This window comes from Maniola hyperantus, chromosome 13 (genome assembly GCF_902806685.2).
Source record: "Maniola hyperantus chromosome 13, iAphHyp1.2, whole genome shotgun sequence".
NCBI lineage: Eukaryota > Metazoa > Arthropoda > Insecta > Lepidoptera > Nymphalidae > Maniola > Maniola hyperantus.
The window spans coordinates 12,078,339-12,102,069 of record NC_048548.1 but is presented as its reverse complement, the minus strand read 5'-3'; the positions used below and the strand labels follow the sequence as shown (position 1 = coordinate 12,102,069).

General features: G+C 37.7%; 1 protein-coding gene across 1 annotated transcript in view; it reads right to left on the bottom strand.

The window, feature by feature from the left end:
* Nucleotides 1-23,731, bottom strand: part of Myo10A (Myosin 10A) — a 124,932-nt gene that overhangs the window by 28,411 nt on the left and 72,790 nt on the right. The window contains exons 21-22 of the mRNA XM_034974559.2: nt 23,187-23,427; nt 22,045-22,220 (exon numbers count right to left, since the gene is read on the bottom strand). Of these exons, the coding sequence (XP_034830450.1) occupies nt 22,045-22,220; nt 23,187-23,427 (417 nt within the window). The remainder of the gene's footprint in view (nt 1-22,044; nt 22,221-23,186; nt 23,428-23,731) is intronic.

Here is a 23,731-nt window from a genome sequence, read left to right as displayed (position 1 = left end):
ATTCAATTATTCAAATCGGTTTTAAGATTTCGTTTCAATAAAAAAGTTTATATTAGGTTTATATAGAACTATATACCTAGTACCAATCTTTAGGTATGGATTTCGATAGGATAGGAATAGGGGTTGTAAGTATGTCGCGGAGGTGCTAATATTGTGATACCTAACAAGTTGCTCAGGTCACCAAATGACCTACATCAAACGTTCTTAGCACGTACATAATAATTTGTGTATTCAGCAAAGCCAAGCGAGTGCCAGTCATACTACAAGTTTGACGACTAAATTGTTTAGGGTTTAAACTAACTTCAGAACTCCAGAACTTCTGACTAATAAAATGTAGTAGGTATGACAATTAAATATTAAAATTACAAATCGAAAATATCATCTAAACCACCGTTTAAACTTTAAATTGTTGAATGAGCTCAACGATAGCTACTTACTAATACATTATCTATTAAATGCGCCGCACGTTTATTTTATTTTAAATCTTACAAGTATTCTTATAGCAAAATCATTATTAATACTTTTTAGTACCATAAAATATTAAAACATGATTTTTTTATTTTTTTATTTAAATTAATATCTACATTTAGACATGGTTGTTAATCGTCTCTATGGCGTACCTACCTAGTGGGACTTGGGAGGGTCTGCGTTATAAAGAGAACCTGCGCAAAATGTCAACAGATTTTCTATTGAGTATTATACGATCATCTATACATATAAATTTATTATTAATTGTAATTTTAACAATTTTTTGTAAGTATATTTATGTTAGTTAGTACTCGTAGTTTAATAAGTGTAATTGGGCTTTATGGCCTTTCTAATTAAGCTAGACTTAAGCTAGTTATTCAATTTAACAGGTAAGTAATCAACAATAAGAGAGACAGGTTCGCATTATTGGGTACTTGTAGTTGGTACGCACTGGCAGTTCATATCATTAAATACGTTACCGCCGATACGGACCGCTTCCACACTTTCTAAGCTATTAGCGCCGTTATATTGCTTTCCTTAGATCCTTTCCTTATGATCGATCGGTGATTATAATATTTCCTAAATTGGTATATTTTACGAGTATATTTGACTGGTATCACTTAAACTCTAAACTCTAAATCACTTTGTAACTGTTTGTCTCTACAAAATAAAATAAATTAAATTAAACTCTGAATTTGATATATATATTTCATGACCACCGTATGCCCTATTCGAAGTGAAGTTTCACATCATTATACGAAAAGCTTATCTATCTAAAACCGCTTCTTATAATTATTAATTTTATACGCAACTCTATTAAAATAAAAATAATAAAACACATTAGAGCAAAGTACTTCGAATTCGAAGGAGATTTTCCGGCAAATTACTTGTAGGTATTTTGTAATTTTCCAAGGTTTTCTCTATTATTCGCGGATAATTTAAAAAGTACAAGTAAGTATCTTTGTGGTTTAGTAGATATTCGTTTAGTTAGGTATGTTAACTATGCATTTTAATACGAGAGAGTATTAGGGAATTCCAACATCAATGGTATTAGTCAATCAATTGATGGCGATCGTCACACAGCACACTGTAGCTGTCAAATTGCACCAAGTTGGTTTTTCTCGTATAGACGGCGTAAGACAGCTCTATCTGTGACAAAATTCAGAAGTGTTGTTGAACAAATTACCAGTTAAACTTACACATTTACGCCAATGGTTAGTCCACTATGTAATGATCGGTTTAAAGTCCCCGGCACGCGCTGTCCCCCTCAATAACCCTGCGTTTACCGACCGCGCCGTTACAACTGTAGTGAGAATTGCTGTGACACCAAGAATTATACACGGGACATTTACGCCTGCTCAGGTGTTGGCTCTATTATTTTTAACCGACTTCAAAAAAAGGAGGAGGTTCTCAATTCGTCGGAATCTTTTTTTTTTTTTATTTTTTTTTATTTTTTAAGTATGTTCCCCGATTACTCAAAAACGCCTGGACCGATTTTGAAAATTCTTTTTTTGTTTGAAAGGGTATACTTCAAAGTTGGTCCCATTTCAATTTGGTGAAGATCTGATGAACATCTTCGAAGATAGATACTGGAACTCCTCAACGGATAAGAGTAAATTGCTCGCGATCAGTGTAATAGCTTAGTAAACAGTAGATTTTTAACCAGTCATAGCATAATTCCATGGGGCCACTAAAAATTGTGAAATAAAAATTTTTTACAAAAAAAATAAAAACCGACTTCGTTACATAAACACTAAAAATTGAAAAATAATTTAATTTATTACCGAATATATTATGTATACAAGAGTTAATATAGTTCCATAATAATATTTTTTGGGGTCGGTGCCAATGAGGTGCCATTGTGGAGTCTCATAAAAATATGAAGTCTAGACGATTCGCGCAGCTAAAGCTAATTGGCACCGGCACCAAAAAGTATTATTATGGAACTCTATTAACTCTTGTATACATAATATATTCGGTAATAAATTAAATTATAGTAGATGATGCCCGCGACTTCGTCCGCATGGATTTAAGTTTTCAAAAAAAAATCTGTATATTTAGGAGAGCTAGCCCGGATTATCTTTTCTGTGCCATTGAGGCAGGCAACAAAGATTTTACTCTGCGAAGAATGGAAAACATCTCTCTGCGGTAGCTACGCTGACCGGAAGGGTTGTTTTTTTATTTTATTTTACTATGGCATTGGATATAAACAATATCATCAGTCTATCGACCTGAATAGACCGTGAAAGTGTGCCGTGACAATTCTATTAGGGTTGTGGGCATACCCATCGTGCCCACAACGCTGGATCCGCGCTTGCCTACTTCTGCATATATACGACTAGATGATGCCCGCGACTTCATCCGCGTGGATTTAGGTTTTTTGAAATCCCGTGGGAACGCTTCAACTTTCCGGAATAAAAAGTAGCCTACGTCCTTTCCCGGGATATAAGCTAGTTAGCTGTACCAAATTTCATTAAAATCGGTTGAACGGTTGGGCCGTGAAAAGCTAGCAGACAGACACACAGACAGACAGACAGACACACTTTCGCATTTATAATATTAGTATGGATTAGTATGGATTATCGAAGTAGTTATTAATACCTTTTTAACAAAATAATTACTTTACACAAGTTGCAAATTTGCCCTTGCACAGTACCTACTTACAATCTCATAATCCCACGGAAATGAACAAAGGCTGCAAAGGTTTTCTCAATCGATTACAAAGCGTGTTTAGAAACATTCGCTTTCTTTCTTTCAAGTATATACCTGCTTACATTTACTTACTACTCACAGTACGCGACCGAAAGTGATGGACATCGGCCTTTAGAATGACATTTCAGCTTTGTAGAGCGTTGTCTCTATCACTCATACCCATATGATGTTTTGTCGGTCTCAACAACCGAGACAGTATCTCCTTCTAAAGATCGATGTTCATCACTTTGGCCGTGTACTGTACTAACCTTATAATATTTTCTACAACTTATCTGACGCCTTTGTATTAGATTAAAATCCCGTGGGATTTTTTTCATTTTCCGGGATTAAAGTAACCTATGTTCATTGTCTGTCTCCTTGAAGCAAGCTATCTTTGTTCTGTACCCTCAAAAGTGGATGGGCCGTGAAAAGGTAACAGAAAGATACATTTACTACCTATAGATATATGTAGGTATATGGATCAAGGTTTTCAGGATGTTATTGTACCTACAGTAGATTCTGACCTTATAATTTTAAAAATAAAGCATTCTTCACTACTACTGGATAATCACATTCTATTTTCTGATTCTTATCTTGTTTGCGAGGTAAACTTAGGCGCTTTTACGTCGTAGACGTCCTTAAAACGTTAAGTAAAGTATAAAATGAGGTACAACTAGTAAGAACAAGTCGCATAATGAGTTAAAGTTACATAGATTGCGTGTAACAAGGCCAGCGACAATACAGATAGGCTAGAATGATATCACTGACGCTATGTAGATACCTGCGGACATCTTCCGTTCACTACAATAGCTGTTAAACAATAATGCTGGCTTGATCGATATCTCACGTTGAACAAAATGGCGGATCTAGGTACATCATGAATCTAAGATAGGACGGGCTCTGCTGCTGCTGTTTATATTTGAGTAAGGTCGTGCAAAATCCGTTAAATTACTTTTAACTTTTAGATAAATATATTACAATAGATACTTATTATAACCCGCATAAAGATTCATAATATCTAATTAAGTATAAAAGTTAGAATATTAATTTCAATCTTGGAAATAATTTATGCTCAGATAGCACTCTAGTGTGTATTACATAAAAAATAATCATCACGCAACAAGTAACAAGAATCACAAATTAAATGCCAACGATGACTAGGTATGTTCATGTTCAATATGGCATGACAGCTTGAACAATACATTCTTACATCATTGGTAGGTAAATAATTCCATTTTATAAATTATACAAGTTACTTGATGATGATAATGATGATGATGATGATGATTCGATTAATGATTCGAGTACGGAAAAATATGATAGTGCTGCATTCGGCGAATAAGTACCTAAACTGGCCACGTAGCGAATATTTGGCGAATTTTTATTTGCGAAGTTTGCCAAATCAGCCGGATGCGACATTCTAAGGGTGAGATCTTTTTTAATTTATTTATTATGTAATATAACAATTTCTGCAAACTGCAAATCGGTTTATCTAAAGAGCGCACTCTGACTTAGCATAGCTTAGTTGACGACCTCCCTGGCGCAGTGGTGAGCGCTGTGGTCTTAATAGTGGGAAGTCCCGAGTTCGATTCCTGGCAGGGGTTTGGAATTTTCTAATTTCTAAATTTCTGGTCTGGTCTGGTGGGAGGCTTCGGCCGTGGCTAGTTACCACCCTACCGGCAAAGCCGTGCCGCCAAGCGATTTAGCGTTCCGGTACGATGCCGTGTAGAAACCAAAGGGGTATGGGTTTAATAAAAACTGCCATACCCCTTCCAGGTTAGCCCGCTATCATCTTAGACTGCATCATCACTTACCACCAGGTGAGATTGCAGTCAAGGGCTAACTTGTATCTGAATAAATAAATAAAAAGCATACGCTTAATTTTAAACGAGACAGAGCTATATCTCTCACATAAATCTTAATCTTAAGTCTGAGCAAAGTCAAAGTGCGCTCTATAGATCTCAGCATAAGACAGCGAATAAGTACAAGTAGGTACCTAGTCTTTTCTGTGGTTTATACAAGAAAAACAAAGCATTCCCGCGGGATTAAAAAAAACCCTTTGAGTAATCGCGGTTCTAAAAATCTATTCGGGTTAGCGTAAATGTGTAGAATATGATACAACTGCCGCTCCTTCGATCTTTTCACAAAGGTAACAAAGCTAGAAGTAAACCAGATTAACCAGACACATATTTACAAGCTCAACGGATGAGATTTGAATAGGCTAACACGTCGCGCATTGTTTCTTTTCAGACTCAAGTCTGTCAATCAGAGTTCGTTTAAACAAATGAAAACATAACACTTGTTTTTTCCCTTATTTCCAGAGGTTTTTGCAACCACGGAAATAGCTCTCATAAACTCAATGGAACTTTCTCGTAATTTCCGCAGTCGAAGAGAGCGTTCGGAAATAATGACGGCTCGATATAGGTATACGCGAGGGCCCGCTACGGGAGCTGTAATTGACAATTTCAGTTCAACTAATTGTCATACCAACGAGGCCGTGACTATTACACTTTCGTGCACGAAACAGCGGCAAACACTATATGAGATTCGTTTACAAATGCCAAGGTAAAAATAAACTGTGTTTCATCGCACTTTCTTGCACTTTTTTATTCAGAGTGCGTTCCTGATTTTCCTGATATAAAATAGAACTTTTCTTGTAAATGTTAGAGAATATATAAGTCTTGTAAATTGCTATTGCGCTGGAAGCATGTCTCATTAACATAGAAATTACGTCATTTTGACGTCAGCCGAAATAAAAATATACCATCAGCTCGAAACTTCAGTGTAATGCTGACATCACTAAAATGGCAGCCACGCGCATTAGCAATTTGCGGGACTTATACTAAATTGACAGGTCTAAATCTTGTGCTATTCTTTTTTGCACGGAGTCTTATGAAAGGAATATCTAGAAATATATTTAGAGCTGTCGTTTTAGTATAGTTTGCCACATTGATAATACAGTTGTGATACATCTAAATTGTCAGTCTAATAGTGTTATCCTTTTTGGAAGGATTTCTGCAGATAAGGGTAGCAATACTTTAGAACAGGCTAAGAAAACGTTAGAGATGCGTGCTCGGGTTCAAAGTTGAACCCCAGGGCCCCTGAATAGGACAATCACCATTAATACGATTGCATTTTTCCATTTTTTAAGTAACCGCGAAAATTGGGAAACAATGTGGCTAATTCCGTTGTACACAATATATTAAATGGCACGTCTAAATCTATTGCTACCCCTTTCACAATGTTGCTTGCGGAAAAGGATAGCACTAGATTTAGACCTGTTAATTTAGTTTAGAGATTGTGTACAAGAGAATCGGCCTCAATGTTTATCATCGATGCCACTAAAGTGGACAGAAACACGTAAATAACAGGTGACCATACAGGAAACACAGTCGAGCGCTCGTGTTAAACGTAAAATACAAATAACATAAATAGCTTAATAGTTAACAGGCAAAGGCATGGCAGGTGGCTTCGTGCTCCGTGATGCCAGATGGAAAACTCGGTCAAGTGCGAGTCTACTCGTACAAGAAGGGTTCTAAGTACCATGCATCGTACAAAATAACACTTTTTTAAGGGGTTTCGTACCCAAAGGGTAAAAACGGAGCCCTATTAATGTGCTCTCTCCAACTCTCAGCACAGCTGTCTGTCTGAATATTAAAATGTGTGTAAACTTTTAAAGTAAGATTTGCAATGAAAATTGGCATTTATGTATTAGTTTCAAATAAAAAACAGCTGCATAAGCATTAATGTAAATTGCGAACTCCACGGGTACGAAGTTATAGTTTTTAAAAACACTTGTTTTTTTGACGAAATAAGCCTTTTGCTGCGGGAAAATGGAAGCTTCAGGGGAAATTAGAAATTGTTCGCGAAGTCGCGGGCAACCGCTAGTTAATTTATATACGAGTATTGTTTTACGGAAGGCAATTTGCAATAAAATTAGCTTCGCACGTCGCGCGTTCTCGTGATCTAAAATCTAAATATTTGCAGTTTACACCGTGTCGCGCCGACTGGTGACACAGATCGCTTTATTTAGTGCGTAGAGTAACATCGGTAATCGATCTCTCATTTCGCTCTTAATCGATGTAACGGTGTTCTGTTTCTGATAGTCTTACTACTTTTTTAATATTATCTGGAATAATTATGATTATTGTCACAGATATAAATGATATGATGATGAATATTATCAACATCATCATCATTATCATCATCAACCGATAGACGTCCACCGCTAGACATCTCTTGTAGGGACTTTCACACGCCACGGTCCTGCGCCGCCTGAATCCAGGGCTCCAAAATTCAAAATTCAAATAATTTATTCAAAATCAGTACCCATATTATAAAAATGAAAGTGTGTTTGTTTGATGGTTTGTTGGTTTGTTGGTTTATTGGTTTGTTGGTTTGTCTTTCAATCACGTCGCAACGGAGCAACGGATCGACGTGATTTTTTGCATGGGTATAGTTAAAGATCTGGAAAGTTATATAGGCTACTTTTTATCCCGAGAAATCAAAGAGTTCCCACGGGATTTTTAAAAACCTAAATCCACGCGTACGAAGTCGCAGGCATCAGCTAGTAGGTAATTAAATTTATTTTTTGATTGTCGGTTGTTGGATTTGTAAGATATAGTGGTGAAAATTATTCTCAGCCATAACTCAACCAACAAACAATTTCAAAGGTGAGAAGTGAGAACATAACATTGTGTCATCGAAGCTCAGCATCAAAGTCGTTTAAAAACGTTTGCTATTTCGCCGAATTGGAAACGCTATTGAAAAGGTGCAAAAAAAGGTTATATTCACACGGGTTCGCGTGTAACATTAGGAAACGGAAGCACGCTCCGATTACCGCGCGATTGTCGCCCGCGCCGATTGACGGCGACGGATTGTATTAGCTCTGCATTGATACCATCACAAAACACCGAAACATGGCCTTCGCTGTACTCTAAACGCATAAATTACAGAATAGGTATGGTGTCTACTAATTCACTCTTCTACTAGTCAAATCAGCAACATTTTATCAAACGTTAAAACACTCGCTTCGTATGGGAGCTTGCTTGTATGAGATACATAGATGTGGCGTCATAAACATTTGACGTACTTTGTCAAAATAACGGTGAATGTGGATTTCACGAATTTTAGAAGACTCTCTATTTAATAATTACCAAGAAATAACTATTTAAGTATGTATTTTTAACATAGGCACCATTCCGATTCAGAAGTAAAATCAGGCGGACTCACTTGATCACGTGATCCGAGAAATGTGCCTACGGTAGCGCGGCCCTTCAACGGCTCTAGCTTATGTCTTATCCTTGGTCTTATCTCATATTATGAGAAGGAAGGAGAGATAAGAGTTACGCGATAGAAAGAGAAGCGTTTGTTAAATTTTGGCCGCAGCGTTGTGAGAGCTGAATTGCTCTTTATTTTGTCGCAGCGTTTTTACGGAGTGAGCCTTGAATTTTTTTGGAAAAACATGGGATATTTAAGCCCTCTTGGGTCTAGTTACACGCCAAGCGGTTACGGTTGAACTTTGACCGCCAATAAAAAGCAAAATGGCTTGCACAAGTCAGTATTTATACCTCCATAATTAAGGTTCCATATCTTTATATGAGGCATGGTCTAAAGTTAACAAACCCTGACTTACGTGTAACCCATTTTGCTTTTTTAACATCAACTGTAAGTTGTAACTGCCTGTCATGCAACTGGACCTACTACGCTATGACATGATTAGGCAATTAAGTAAATCATGGTAATGGTAAATCAAGGTACCTATCCTACGACAGGAAGTAATCAAGGTCTGACATGGTCTATTATAATGAAACAGAGACGCAGTCAGATTTTTGCAGTGGTATAAATTTAGCGTAGGTACTACCTAAGTTAATCACCTTAAAGAAAATAACCTTATTTCTTTTCTTGATCTACGGATAATAATAATATACCAAGAATAAACAGTGATTACGAGTACTAATATATCGCTCAGTTTCTACTTTGATTGTCTCTATCAAGTCTCTATTTACATTTATTTTTAAAATTAATTATCCAATCAAAATACATGCTTTTAAACACAAAGTTATGTTAAAAATGCTGTTTTAAAAATATCCTAGAATAACTAATTTCAATAGGTATGAACTTAAAAATCATTAACGATGTAGAACTTGTAACTAAACTGTTTTGGTGTGGAAAACACGAAAATTGTTGATTGTAAATACAATTAGATTGTCTGGTGGGAGGCTTCGGCCGTGGCTAGTTACCATCCTACCGGCAAAAACGTGACGCCAAGCGATGTAGCGTTCCGGTACGATGCCGTGTAGCAACCAAAGGGGTGTGGGTTTAATAAAACAAAAAACGGCCATACCCCTTCCAGGTTAGCCCGCTTTAATCTTACACTGCATCATCACTTACCACCAGGTGAGATTGCAGTCAAGGGCTAACTTGTATCTGAATAATAATAAAAAAAACCTACCGAGCAGTAACTAGCTGGTACAGAGTACTATAGGTCACGACCCTTATTAAATATTGAAGTTACCAAATCGGTTTCCTACAATTATTTGCCCTGAGATTATACCAGTCATGCAAAAGGCATTTAAAGCTCATATTTTTTTCATCACAGAGGGTTGCGTGTTTTTTCGACTAATTCGTTACTGAAGTCAGGCTGTCCTTGCATGGAGTTGTCATCCATAAAATTAATGTTAGATTAGTTAATGGTCATGACTCATGACGTGTTTTTACCTTATATATAATAATATATTTAAGTTTACGTCATTGTAAAAGTAAAAACTAAAAAGTAAATATTTATAGCCACAAGCAGTTTTAAATAAAGTCCAGTAAAAAGACATTAAGGTTGTGAACACTTTCAACTTTTAAGCACCGAACGGTCGAATGCCCACCCTAAATTTTACATTACGTTCGTAACTTTATTTGCCATAAAAATTGGTCTAGTGCGGGTTGGACTTACACAGTAAGGGTTCCGTACCATCGTAGATACAATAATATCAATTCTTCTTTTTTTTAAATTTTCATGGCAATAATTTTGTAATCTTTAGTATTTGTTTTTATTGCGCCAATAGAAATACACATTCTGTGAAATTTTCAGGTCTCTACCTACTAATATTGCTCACAAGATTCAGTACGCTGACAGACGGACGGACAGCGGAGTCTAAGGCTGATATAGAGCGCACTTTGACTTTGCTCAGACTTAAGATTGAGTTAAAACGAGACAGATTTATGTGAGAGATATAGCTCTGTCTCGTTTTAACTCTGTCTTAAGTCTAAGCTAAGTCAGAGTGCGCTCTATAGATCTCGCCCTAAGTCAGCGGACTAGATGGGACTTGGGAGTGGGTGCGTTCTGCGGGGCGGCCATTGGGCGCGATGCCATACTTTCCGACCCGCTCCCGAATACTCCCGATTAGAACGCGTGCGCGCGTCTCCCTTCCAGTTTCTTATAAATATTTAGAGTTTGTTATAGGTAGTAGATACACGTAGTCGCCCCGCAGGATGCACCCGCTCCCACCTGGGTCACAGTTTAGTATAATAGGGTCCCGTCGCGTTGGCACCCTTCGGGTACGGAACCCTAAACATTACAGTACTTCAACGCACTGTTTAGGTAACCGGATTGTGTGAGTGTAATTTGTGGCAGATCTTCTTATTTAAAACGTTCTTACATGAATATTAAAGGAAACTTTCTCCGAAGTCTGAACACATTGTGTGTGACGAGTTTTTTTTACACTTTCCGCGCGTTATTATTAAGAAATTGTTTCCTATAACCATTGTTGGTAAAGACACATGTTTTCATACTTGGTATGCTGGTAATGATGACACAATATTACGAAAGAGATAATATATACATCAAAAAAACCTGGAAATGGAAATAGGTCTGCATATCAAAAGCACCCGCAGTATACTATTCTAAATATATAAAAGGAAAAGGTGACTAACTGACTGACTGACTGATCTATCAACGCACAGCTCAAACTACTGGACGGATCGGGCTGAAATTTGGCATGCAGAATGCAGATAGCTATTATGACGTAGACATGCGCTAAGAAAGGATTTTTGGAAATTCAACCTCAAAGGCGGTAAAATAGGGGTTTGAAATTTGTGTAGGTAGTCCATGCGGACGAAGTCGCGGAAATAAGCTAGCAATCTATAAGTAGGCACTAGGTAGTTGTTCTCGTGACTGTATCAACTGAGTATTTTCTAAACCAGTCACAATAAAGAGTAAACATTCCATAGTTTTGTAGTGCATTAAAAGCTCCTTATATTATTTGTTATAGTTTACAGTGAACTATTTAAAGCACTAAATATTCAAATTAAAAGAAAATAGAGGGACAATTTCTTTGTTACAGGAAATACAGTGCTATCCCTGAACATATTATTTGTAGATCAGAGAGGCACTACAATATTAGATCTATAGATCAATGACCTGTCAGTATACGGTGTACCTAAAGTTTAGAGATTATGTACTACAGATTGTGTCCACAATTGCCATCATGTAACACGTCATTATTTTTGAAGGAGCTTTGCAGACAAAAGCTGCCGGCTACGTCGTTGGGTAACGGGTAGGAAAAATTTAGAAAAGCACTGCACGGTTGAATCGGCAAGCATAAGCAGTAGCTTATAAAGTGCAATGTATGTAGGGTAATTTAAAAAAAAAACCGGCCAAGTGCGAGTCAGACTCGCGCACTGAGGGTTCCGTATTACAATCGTATTTTATCGACATTTTGCATGATAAATCAAAAACTATTATACTTAAAAATAAATAAAAAACTGTTTTAGAATGTACAAGTAAAGCCCTTTCATATGATACCCCACTTAATATAGTTATCTTACTTCGAAAATTGAAAATACTAATTATTAGTTTATGACCACAATTTAATTTTTTTTGTGTGATGTGACCACAAATTCACGGTTTTCAGATTTTTCCCCCTAAAGCCAGCTATAAGACCCACCTACCTGCCAAATTTCATGATTCTAGGTCAACGGTACTTCCCTGTAGGTTTCTTGACAGACAGACAGACAACAAAGTGATCCTATAAGGGTTCCGTTTTTCCTATTGAGGTACGGAACCCTAAAAATAGTTTTTTAAAAGATATTCCAAGTGTACACTATGATGTCACATAACAAAAAGCGGTGTGCCTTGACCAGTGAAGGGTCATGTTCGAACCTAACGCTCATTGCGTGCGTGAGGTGCAGCGTCGTAATGATTAAATAATTGCAATTTACCGGGGAACGGCCCCAGTAGGCGTTTGCAAAGGATGCTTGAACCGTTACTGACTGACGGATAAAACATTCAAATTGGGAAAAAAATTATTTGAACAATAATGTATCTACACATTATGTATAATGAGCGAAGCATATAAACTACCAATTTGTGGCCCTTATGATATTTGAGGACTCTACCAAAGACCATTCGGTAAACGGATAAGGTGCCTACTTAAATATAATTTGATCATACACTTAGGCAACCAAGCTTTTATTATAAAAAAGCTCCAATATAGGCAAAAGTTTTAAATTGAGGAGCCCTTAGCTTGAGTCCTAAATTAATAATTAAGTTACCTACCTAAATAAAAGTTGTCAAAACAAATCTTTCTTACTACTGGCATTTTTGAAGTATTTGAAAATAATAAAAAAAATACATTTCATATTATCTAGTAGAGTTTATCCAAGCCTACTTACCCAAGTGTTAGGTATGCGATTTACTTGTTATATCATATTTTTTCAGTATTTCATTATGTATAACTACAATAATTATTATGTCTAGCTGTCTAGTATTAAAGAAGCAATTAATGCTATTACGTCATCGGAAGAAGCTGCTACCTGCTACGATGTTTATGGTCGGTCATGCAATTTGATTTATATTCTTATTAGATAAGGTTTTATAACATCGATGAGTTATCTATCTTATATCCTGAGATTGATTTAAGTTTTTATTTGAGTACCTCACATATTACAACGAAAAATATTAAGACAAAATAATAATAATAAAAGTGCATCTACATATCCCTAACATGCTTTTCTTGAATGACGTAAAAGTTCTACACGACGCTGATAAGCATGATATGATTTAACATAGAATAGAATAGAATATATTTTTATTCATAGGAAGACATGGTCTTGTTGCCTACTGCAGTGGTATGATCATACCTATGTAGGTTGATTTAGGAAATAGGTAGATTTATTAACCTTACCGCGTTCCGTAAGAGATTTTTTTGTATAGCTATTTTTTGAACGAGGTAGGCCTCAATCAAAAAGAATATAATTAAGTACCTATTTAGGATATTTGGAACTACTTAAGTAACATAGTAATGTTTATTTACGATTAGTTAAATTTGTTTTTTTTTAAATAGTATGGGTTAGTGAATACATGGTGGATACCTATTCAATATGATTACTAACAAATGAACTATTGTTTTACAATTTGCTCGTACAATGGACGTACTCGTAGCTAGCAGAGAAGCACGTAGCAATGCATACTCGCTGACAATGCAACCGCTTTTATTGCGAAATTAAAACGCCTCAAATCACTTATTGTGCATTTTGTATACGACAAAAACTCCAATACGTGAGTTCAAATATGAATATTTAGAGATAACAGGGCAGGTTTTTTACTTTCAACAATGTTACTAAATCGTTAGTAGGTAAATATGTTATAATTCAAAGTCCAATGTCCAATGTTATGATTATAAAAGGAAACTGTCATTCGTTATTATAGGTAAATCATGTGTTAAACTTTTCGACAAAAGTCTGGAATTTTCTTATTTAAATAAACAGACCATAATATTATTTTATTATTTACTAGCTGATCCCCGCGGCTTCGCCCGCGTAGATTTAGGTTTTTAAAGATCCCGTATAGCCTATGTCACTCAGGAATAATGTAGCTTTCTACTGGTGAAAGAATTTTTAAAATCGGTTCAGTAGTTCTAAAGATTACCCCCTACAAACAAACTTAACGACATCGGGCCGTGCAGCAGAAATCGTAATATTTTAATTTCGCCATAACTTCAAAACCAAACGTCCAATTTTAATCATTCAAAGACCAAATATTATCTCCATAAACTGTTATTAGTGATGAAATCATTTATTTTGATAAGGATTAATAGCATGAGTAAAATAAACGCGTTTAAATGTAGTCCAAAAAAAATTCAAGATTTTTAAATAAAAAAATGGTTGCTGTGCCTCACTCGACATAGATGGGTATAGTGTGTCGCGGACTTTTTTGTAGATATTTATAAGATCTACAATTAATTAGAACATTTTATGGTTCTATCTTTTATAGTTTAGGCAGCGTACGCAAAATAAGTAACTTTTCTGGTTGATTTTTTACACCTTGTGTCCGAAAAACCCAAATATCTTACGGAACCCTATTTTTTTCCAAAATAAAATATAGCCTATGTTACTCGTGGATAATGTAGCTTTCGAATGGTGAAAGAATTTTTAAAATCGGTCCAGTAGTTTTTGAGCCTATTCAGTACAAACAAACAAACAAACAAACAAACAAAGTTTTCCTCTTTATAATATTAGTGTAGACAACTTATTGACTTCCTCGAAAAAGCAGCCCTCACCAGAAAATTTAAGGAAAAGCTCCCATGAAACGACTGTTCTTTGCACGCTTTTTATATGCGTAATTTCAGTAGTTCAATTTCCAGAAGCGGTGAAGTGACCAGTCCTTTAATGTGAAAGTAATGATGCTCTGATGATGGTTCAAATTACCGCGAAAATCCGAATTTCACAGCACAATTCTTACAATTAACCCACTTTATTTGGGGCGACGATTATCTTTTCCGTTGAATTCTCCTCGATCTAAATCTCCTAAACGAACGGTTTCGTGGTTTCCTCATTCATTTGGAAGAACCATGGAGTTTAAAAAGGGTTTCGACATCAATGCGAAGAACATCGAGAAAGTATAGGCGCACTTTTTGCAGTGGGATCTTTTGCTTTTTCGATAATAATAATAACTACTAAAAATTTAACCATTTGAGAATGCAATCTATATGAAAAAAATGAAAATAATTTATTTCATATAGGACATCATGGTGCCACATAAGTCAAGGCTCTACCATCTTACTATCTTTTCCGTTAAATCCTTGAAACTGGATCAAAATCTCCTTGAGACATTTTCAGTTCCTTTGTCTTCTCACGTAGGTATCTATATAGGATAGTTTTACATGAACATTCGAGGAGGACGAGCAACCTTCAGGACACTTTTTTGAAATAAAAACAGACATTTCTACGAACTACGACTAAAAGTTAAGCCACTTTACCTGAACACAGTCTATCTTTTCTTTCAAATTCTCGAATCTGGCGAGAATTTCCTTAACAGACACTTTAGGTTCCGTAGTTTCCTCATGAATCGTCTCCATATGACCACTGGAGGACGACGAGAAACTTTGGGGGCACTTTTTGCGATCAGAATTATTTTTTCGGCGGGCGGGATCTGGGTCGCGGGTGTCGGCGCCCGAGTCGGAATCCTCAGGGGCTGAAGCGTCAGCGCTCGAGGCCGCTCCTTCCGAGGAGTTGATCAGGGAGTCTAAGCTTGGGGCGCGACGAGGGGGTGCGAACGAAAAGTCATCCTCGACTTCTAGGCCGTAAACTCGTTGTAAATGGCGCCAATTGTCGCGCATCGCGACGGAAAGGCGCGGGCGCTGCATGGTGCGCGCGAGTGCGCGGTCACGGTTCGACTGTGCGTGCGCATGTCTGTCGGACGGTTCACGGTAGCGTGCCATGGTGTATGGAAAGGACTTTTCTATAATAACACTTTGTTGACAGTTTACACGAACTGTGTGAACTGAAAAGGATAATGGGACTGCAGCTTGAGTTAGATAGTTTGGTATTTAGGTTGTAGAGCTTTGGAAGGTTATGTATGCGATTGACTAACATAATGATTGCAAGCTGCAGTTTGGATGGAGGAGTTTTAACAGCACATGAAATTACTTAATAATATAGATCTATATGCCGATGGTGGTAACCTTTTATAAAGTAGCTGATCTAGCCCAGCCGGCTTCACATAATATTTAAGCGAAATTTCTGAAAAATCTTTTTTAATGGAAGGTCTAAGTTAGAGAGAACTTGCATGCAAAATTTTAAGTTTCTAGACAGCTGTTTGAGGTGTAAGTATATAATTATGTTAATCATTTTTCTTATACCTATTTACAGTTTGGTCAAAATGTATGAACAAAAATTCAACGTACTTACCTAACTTCAATATAACTAAGTTATTAACGTGAATGAAAATAATGATTATTATTACCTTTTCGGTTCACACAGAAAGACTTTGGCCGGAAATTACCTTTTTCAAATGTCAATAGGTATTCATACAAGTATATTTCGCAGGGCCACAAGCTTATCACATAAGCGTTAACCGAGCGGTGCGGGAAAAACAATGTTTTAGGCCAAAATAAAACTTTTAGGTACAAAGGATCCGCGGCTTGTGGCCTGCCACACGACGTGAATCGTAGCCTGGATATTCCATCCATTTATTTTAGTCGCTTATTCGGTAAGGTCATGGCCCTGCGCTTATAGCGTTAACGACCATTCACTGTTATTGCTTATTTCCTCTTACTTCCCTTGATGAAATACGGATGTGCCTTTATGTTTGTGTTATGTAAGGAAAGGTAGATGTTTATTGGCTTTTTATGAATGACCGAGTTTTATGCAACCTTTACTAAACTTTGCCATTAAGTAGGTATCTCCTATGAAAGCTCTGATTGCGGAAATAAGCGTGCATAAAGCGTGCCTTGAGTGACGTTAAAGGCAATATTTCCCAGGACATATTTAATTTATTTTTATATGGATCGCCATTCTACCTTTACTATTAAATATATGATGCATATTATACAACATGGGGTTATTCAAGGGGCTAACAAGGCGGTTGCCGGCATTTCAGGCATCTGGTGCTGTAAATGATCATGGTCGGCGGTAATCACTTAACATCAGGTGACCTGTTTGTTCGGTGGCTCGCTATTTTTATTAAAATAATAGTCATTTAGCTGTACATTGATAAATTAGCATCAGTCGACTTTTCCTTATCCCCGCGACTTCATCCGCGTGGACTACACAAATTTCAAACCCCTATTTTACCCCCTTAGGGCCTGAATTTTCAAAAATACTTTCTTAGCGGCTGTCTACGTCATAATAGCTATCTGCATTCAAAATTTCAGCCCGATCCGTCCCGTAGTTTGAGCTGTGCGTTCAGTTCAGAGATCTATCGATCATTCAGTCAGCTTTTCCTTTAGTCCCTTTAGCTAATTTAATTATGAGTATATGTATGAGTTAAGATTAGTTTTGATGATATTATAGTACCTAACTAGTAATACCTAAACACGCAAAAGAGGCACAGGTAAAAAAGTGTACCTACCTATCATTAAAATTACGATGAATTTACTGGTCTAGTTATTTTTCATTACTCATCTTCATAGTGAAATTGTCTATGGAGGTTTTGTTCGTTAACTGCTCCAGTTTTCAAGGGAAAGTGGTCACATATTTATGTTAATATAATTTTAATAAGTTTTTTACATTAATACGTAAAAATACTATAGGTAGATATCGTCATGATCATGATCAACCCATCGCCGGCTCACTGCAGAGCACGGGTCTCCTCTCAGAGTGAGAAGAGTTTGGCCAGAGTCTACCACGCTGGCCATCATCTTCATCTTCATTCTGGGCTGGTTTCCGCACTTAAACGTTTCCGTCTGTTGTACGTGCATGCCATGCACGCTGGCCATGTGCGGATTGGTAGACTTCAGACTAGACTTTATACTTTTTATCCCGGAAAATCAAAGAGTTCCTACGGGATTTTTAAAAACCTAATTCTACCATCAGCATCAGCTAGTTTTTGATAATTTTTAATTTTAGAGTTTATTTTTATAGTAGTAGGTATACATAACGCTGTATAAAACGTGTTAAAGCACTCGTTATGTATGGGCAGTGATTCAGCTCGGAAACCTGCGCAGGCATCTAGACTCGTCGTCGGTCAGCGTAACGGTGGTTAACGGAAGCCTTTATTTACGTTCAACAACACTATTAAATTGGCGAATCTAATCTGATAACAGTTTACTCCGCAATTTACAATCTTCTTGATATAAATTATATGAGATAAATAACTAGGATATAATCAATTACTCGCAGCTGACAAGGTAGTAATAATACCTATTTCTAATTCCGTTGTAAGTAGAGTAAATATTTCTGAAAAAATTCTTAATCTAGGGCCCAAAATATCTGATTATTATACAATAATAATACACATGGATCGGTACATATAAATCGGTACAAAAATACTGTCAATATACAGACTATTTAAGATAGAAGTAGAAAAGGCTCGTAAAGTTACGCAACAGAAAACAGTGCTATCTCTTTTTTATTTATGCACACAAGTATGACTCTTTAATGAAGATCAAAGACTAATGCACAGAATAGACAGTAGGTAAACGGACCGGTAGACTGTGGCCAAAACCCTTCTCACTCTGAGAGGAGACCCGTGCTCTGTAGTGAGCCGGCGTTGGGTTGATCATGATCATGATTAAACGGACCGCAAATATACTAAACAGATCCTAATACAGCCGAATTCACTAAAATTGTGTGCTGCTAAGAAACGTTATGTATATACCTACCAATGCAACAGTCAAAATGACATAGTGCATAATCTAAGGGCAAACCATACTTTTAAGTTTTAACATAACAGTTGACACATAGAGCAAAAATGGCGACCACTTTCTCAAAATGTGTTTATGTTTATAAGTATATTTTTCATAGTTAATTTTCTTGTATGCTAGTTGTCTAACTCATTTGTCTACCATTCGAATATTTATAACTATTTAGTTACCTAAACCACTTTATATATTTTATAATAATTGTCGATTTCTTTATTCTGTACCTATTTTACAAATTATATGTTACCTTGTTTAGTGCACATATTTATTTAAGCATTGTTGCGTACACATGTTAAGGGTTACCGCTTAGATCTTAATCTATTGTTTTTGTATTTGGACCATTTTTAGCTGAAGCCTGTTTTGTGTGCCTTTATAATAAAATAAAATAAAATAAAATGCATGCATTATACAACTATCTTTCCTTGGTTATTTACAATATTAAGGCAAGAGAAACAAATTCAGCCAGTAAAAGCCTTCACACTGATTTGAGATCATTAATCATCAAGCAATGTGCTAAGAAACTGTTCATGCCAATATTGGAAAAATATAAGATTGCGGCTATCGAATTCATCGCCGGTTCACTACTGAACATGAATTTTCTCGCAGAATGACTATAATCCACCACTTTGGCCAAATGCGGAGTACCAAGCGTACCACGTGCAGATTGGCATACTTTTGAGAACATTATAGAGAACTCTAAGGCAAGATGTTTTTCTTCGCCGCCGCTAAGGAAAAACGCAGTTATGTGCGTTTTAGAAGCGTTATATGCTAGAGTTAAACTAACTTCACTGTCGTCAACAACTTTGTTAACGTGGACACTCTACCCTTTCTTTTAGTCTTTGATGAAGATTTGATATAGTATGTACCTATGCAGTATGGCATCGGTATATACCACAGTCACGCTCGCTGAGCATTCGTACCTTGTTAATGTAACTGAAAGTACCAATTCTAGAGTCAAACTTCGTTAACGTGAACACTGTCTACCCTTTCTTTTAGTCTTTGATGAAGATTTGATATAGTATGTACCTATGCAGTATGGCATCGGTATATACCACAGTCACGCTCGCTGAGCATTCGTACCTTGTTAATGTAACTGTACCAATTACGTACTCATTAAGTCTCTGATTGAATTGCAAATTATGGCGATACCTTATGCGGAAGTATTCTGGAAAATACTGTCACGAGCTACCTATTTCTAAAATGTAAACAATTCCTAAAATGTTTTCTTAATAAGTATGCATCTACCTAAAAAAAGAAGGTTTTTTTTCACAAAAATGCTTTATATGACGTCCGCTTAGTATGACTTGTTTGTCAAATTATTCCCTTCCCATGTCATTATAAACGGATTCCACTGTACTTATTTACGGGTAAAAATTTTAATCTTCCGAACGACTGCACCATTTTGCATAATTCTTTTTTTGTGTTTATAATTTGTCAGGACAAGGTTTGTAGACTGATTTCTTTTTTGGAAAACCAACGGAAAAAGGCAGTTGCCGTGGGACGCGGACGGGCGGGATAAATTACACTTGAATTTCCTACAAATAAAATAAGGCGTGTATTTCTTGTACCATGTAAAAACTGTTATTTCTTGTACTTGTACGGAACCCGTCGTGTGCGAGTCGAACTCGTACTTCACCGGTTTTGTAATATAAAAGTCCTTTACATCTTACTGACGGTTGTTTTCCTCACGTAACCTGTTCTACTACATCGTAAAAATACATACAATTTTCGATCCTGTTATTGTTTCATAATATTGTTATATAATTTTTATAGTTACAGTAAGTAGTTTATAGTAAAAAAAACAGTTAAAGAACTTTTTTCTTTTTTAGGGTTCCGTAATCCGTATCCGTAAAAACGGAATCTTTAATGCATCACTTCATAGACTGTCTGTCTGTCGTGTCTGTCAAGGCCGGCCAAGGGAATCAAAACCTATGTATAAGGTACTTCCCGTCGACCTAGAATCAAGCAGGTAGCACTGTCTTAATATAGCACAAGTAAAGGGAAAAATCCGAAAACCATGGATTTGTGGTTACATCACAAAAAAAATTAAAAAGTGGTACTTCTTGTACGATGGTACGGAACCCTTCGTGTGCGAGCCCGACTCGCACTTAACCAGTTTTTTAATGAATTCACCATTATTTTCGCTTACTGTGGTAAACATCAGAACTACAATATAGGTAAAACACCAACTTTTATTTATTTTTATCGCTGCTTGATTAGTTGGACCCACATCTGGGTCGGGAATTATGCACAAAAAAATAAAAATATGTCTGCAATGTTGTTACCTAATTTGTTGAAAAAACATTAAGTAATATTTGAAGTAGGAAATATCACTTTTAATTTATTTTAACCAAACACTTTTTGTGTTTTGCTGAGTCATCGTCAAATCATCCATTTCACTCGTCACTTATGCGGGTTCAATTAGACTTCGATGTCGTAATGGCCTACCAACTAGTTTTTATTTATTTTTAGACCAGTCTTTAACGCGGAGTACTACCTATACTTAATACGCGACAGTTCGAGATCGCAATCGGGGTATGAGGCGGGGGGATGCCCCGCACACCTGAATGTCATTCGCGCTATCCCGCACCGGGTTAGCGCGGGGGCTGTGCAGATGTGCGGGGCGTCCCCACCCCGATTGACTTCTTGGCCTGTCGCGTACGTACTACAAGGTACTTAGGTATAAGTACCGGTAGGTATAAGTATAAGTACCGGTAGGTATAAGTATAAATAAGGCGAGCGTGGGTGTGCGGGGCATCCCCCCGCCTCATACCCCGATTGCCTTCTCGACCTGTCGCGGACTATACACTGGTAAGAGAAACTATGTCCAGGTTTATACTAAATCGCCGTTTTAATAATTTCTTCCTTGAGACCGAATCCAATATAAGTACAGTGTACTCTATATTACGAACTTCTATTTAACGAAAAACTCCTTAAAACGTAGAACTTGCTAAGGCTCGCTTGGTTTACATTTTTAGGGCGGTACTCATCCGATTCGAGACCGTGAAAATACATTCCAAAGTAGTCATAGAACTATTTGTATGGTAGCTTATAAAGTTTTAACATTTATGGTGTACTTAGATATTTTTTATATATTGTATTTTCACGGATTCGGATCGGATGAGTGCGTGATCGCTCTTACCTACTCTTATACTCTCCGTTTTTCGAAAACTCTTTATAACGCAATAAAATACCCGGTCCCTTCATTTTCGCTATAAAGAGTTATTATAGTACTTAGAATTTGACGTACCTGCGTGTACTGCAGTGCGAACTCTGCGATGAGCGCGTGGGCGTGGTGTGCCAGGGGCACTTGGAGGGTGATGGGCGCGTCGCGAGCTGGCGTCAGCTGCAGGGTGGCGGGCGCCGGGGCGGTAGCTCGCAGGCCGCCCAGGGAGATCGAGCGGCGAGTCACTAGGCCGGAGGGTCCTGAACAAAGAGAAAATAATTACCTATGTTATATAAAACAAGATACTATGTGTGTGGTCTAAATTAAAAGCTGTTCTGTATTGAATGCCAGAGTAAATAAGTAAAATTCCCAAGGGCCACTCTCTGGCAATCTCCATTGCTTGGCGCTTGGTACTACAGGTATATTCTGTGAGCGTAGCCACGACGCTTGCCCGCGCTTTACTAAGAAAAGGGACGTTTGATGTTGATGTTCGCCATTATCTTTGACTCCAATAGTAACGGCATTATGAGAGACCACAAGCACGGCATTTTCGCCCGGCGGTATACGGGCGTCGAATAGCCTGGGGAAGTAGAAAGGCCACTCTCTGGCCATCTTCACCGCTTGGCGCTTGGTGTTCACGCGATTAGGCCCATTCTGTGAGCGTAGCCACGCCAAGCCAACGCGATGCTCGGCCGCGCTTATACGGAGGGAAGGGCTGTTTGATATTGATGTACAACATTACCTTTGACTCCAATAGTAACGGCATTATGAGAGACCGCAAGCACGGCGTTCTCGCCCGGCGGCACTCGCGCGGAGAATAGCCTGGCGAAGTAGAAGGGCCACTCTCTGGCCATCTCCACCGCTTGGCGCTTGGTGTTCACGCGATTAGGCCCATTCTGTGAGCGTAGCCACGCCGAGCCGGCGCGATGCTCGGCCGCGCTTATACGGAGGGAAGGGCTGTTTGATATTGATGTACAACATTACCTTTGACTCCAATAGTAACGGCATTATGAGAGACCGCAAGCACGGCGTTCTCGCCCGGCGGCACTCGCGCGGAGAATAGCCTGGCGAAGTAGAAGGGCCACTCTCTGGCCATCTCCACCGCTTGGCGCTTGGTGCTCACGCGAACAGGACCATTCTGTGAGCGTAGCCACGCCGAGCCGGCGCGATGCTCGGCCGCGCTTATACGGAGGGAAGGGCTGTTTGATATTGATGTACAACATTACCTTTGACTCCAATAGTAACGGCATTATGAGAGACCGCAAGCACGGCGTTCTCGCCCGGCGGCACTCGCGCGGAGAATAGCCTGGCGAAGTAGAAGGGCCACTCTCTGGCCATCTCCACCGCTTGGCGCTTGGTGCTCACGCGAACAGGACCATTCTGTGAGCGTAGCCACGCCGAGCCGGCGCGACGCTCGGCCGCGCTTATACGGAGGGAGGGGGTGTTTGATGTTATGTCGTGGACGATCTGGTGGACAAGGTAACTTTTTATTAAAGTGGACAAATAAAGCCAATATTAATACCTTTAAAGTTACTACTATAGGTTCTTTAAAAGTACCTATTGTTTATTTGGTAAATTTCTCATGTAAGTGAATTCAATATTCTTAGTGAGAATAAAGATCTTTAACCGTAAAAGTAATTCAATTGCAACAAAATAATGTTAATTCTATATTCTAGTTAAGGTATGCTAAGTATGAAATTGGACATCTCGATATCGATGATATATTTCGAGTATCGAAATACTGTAACATCAAAGTAAAATCGACCTGAAA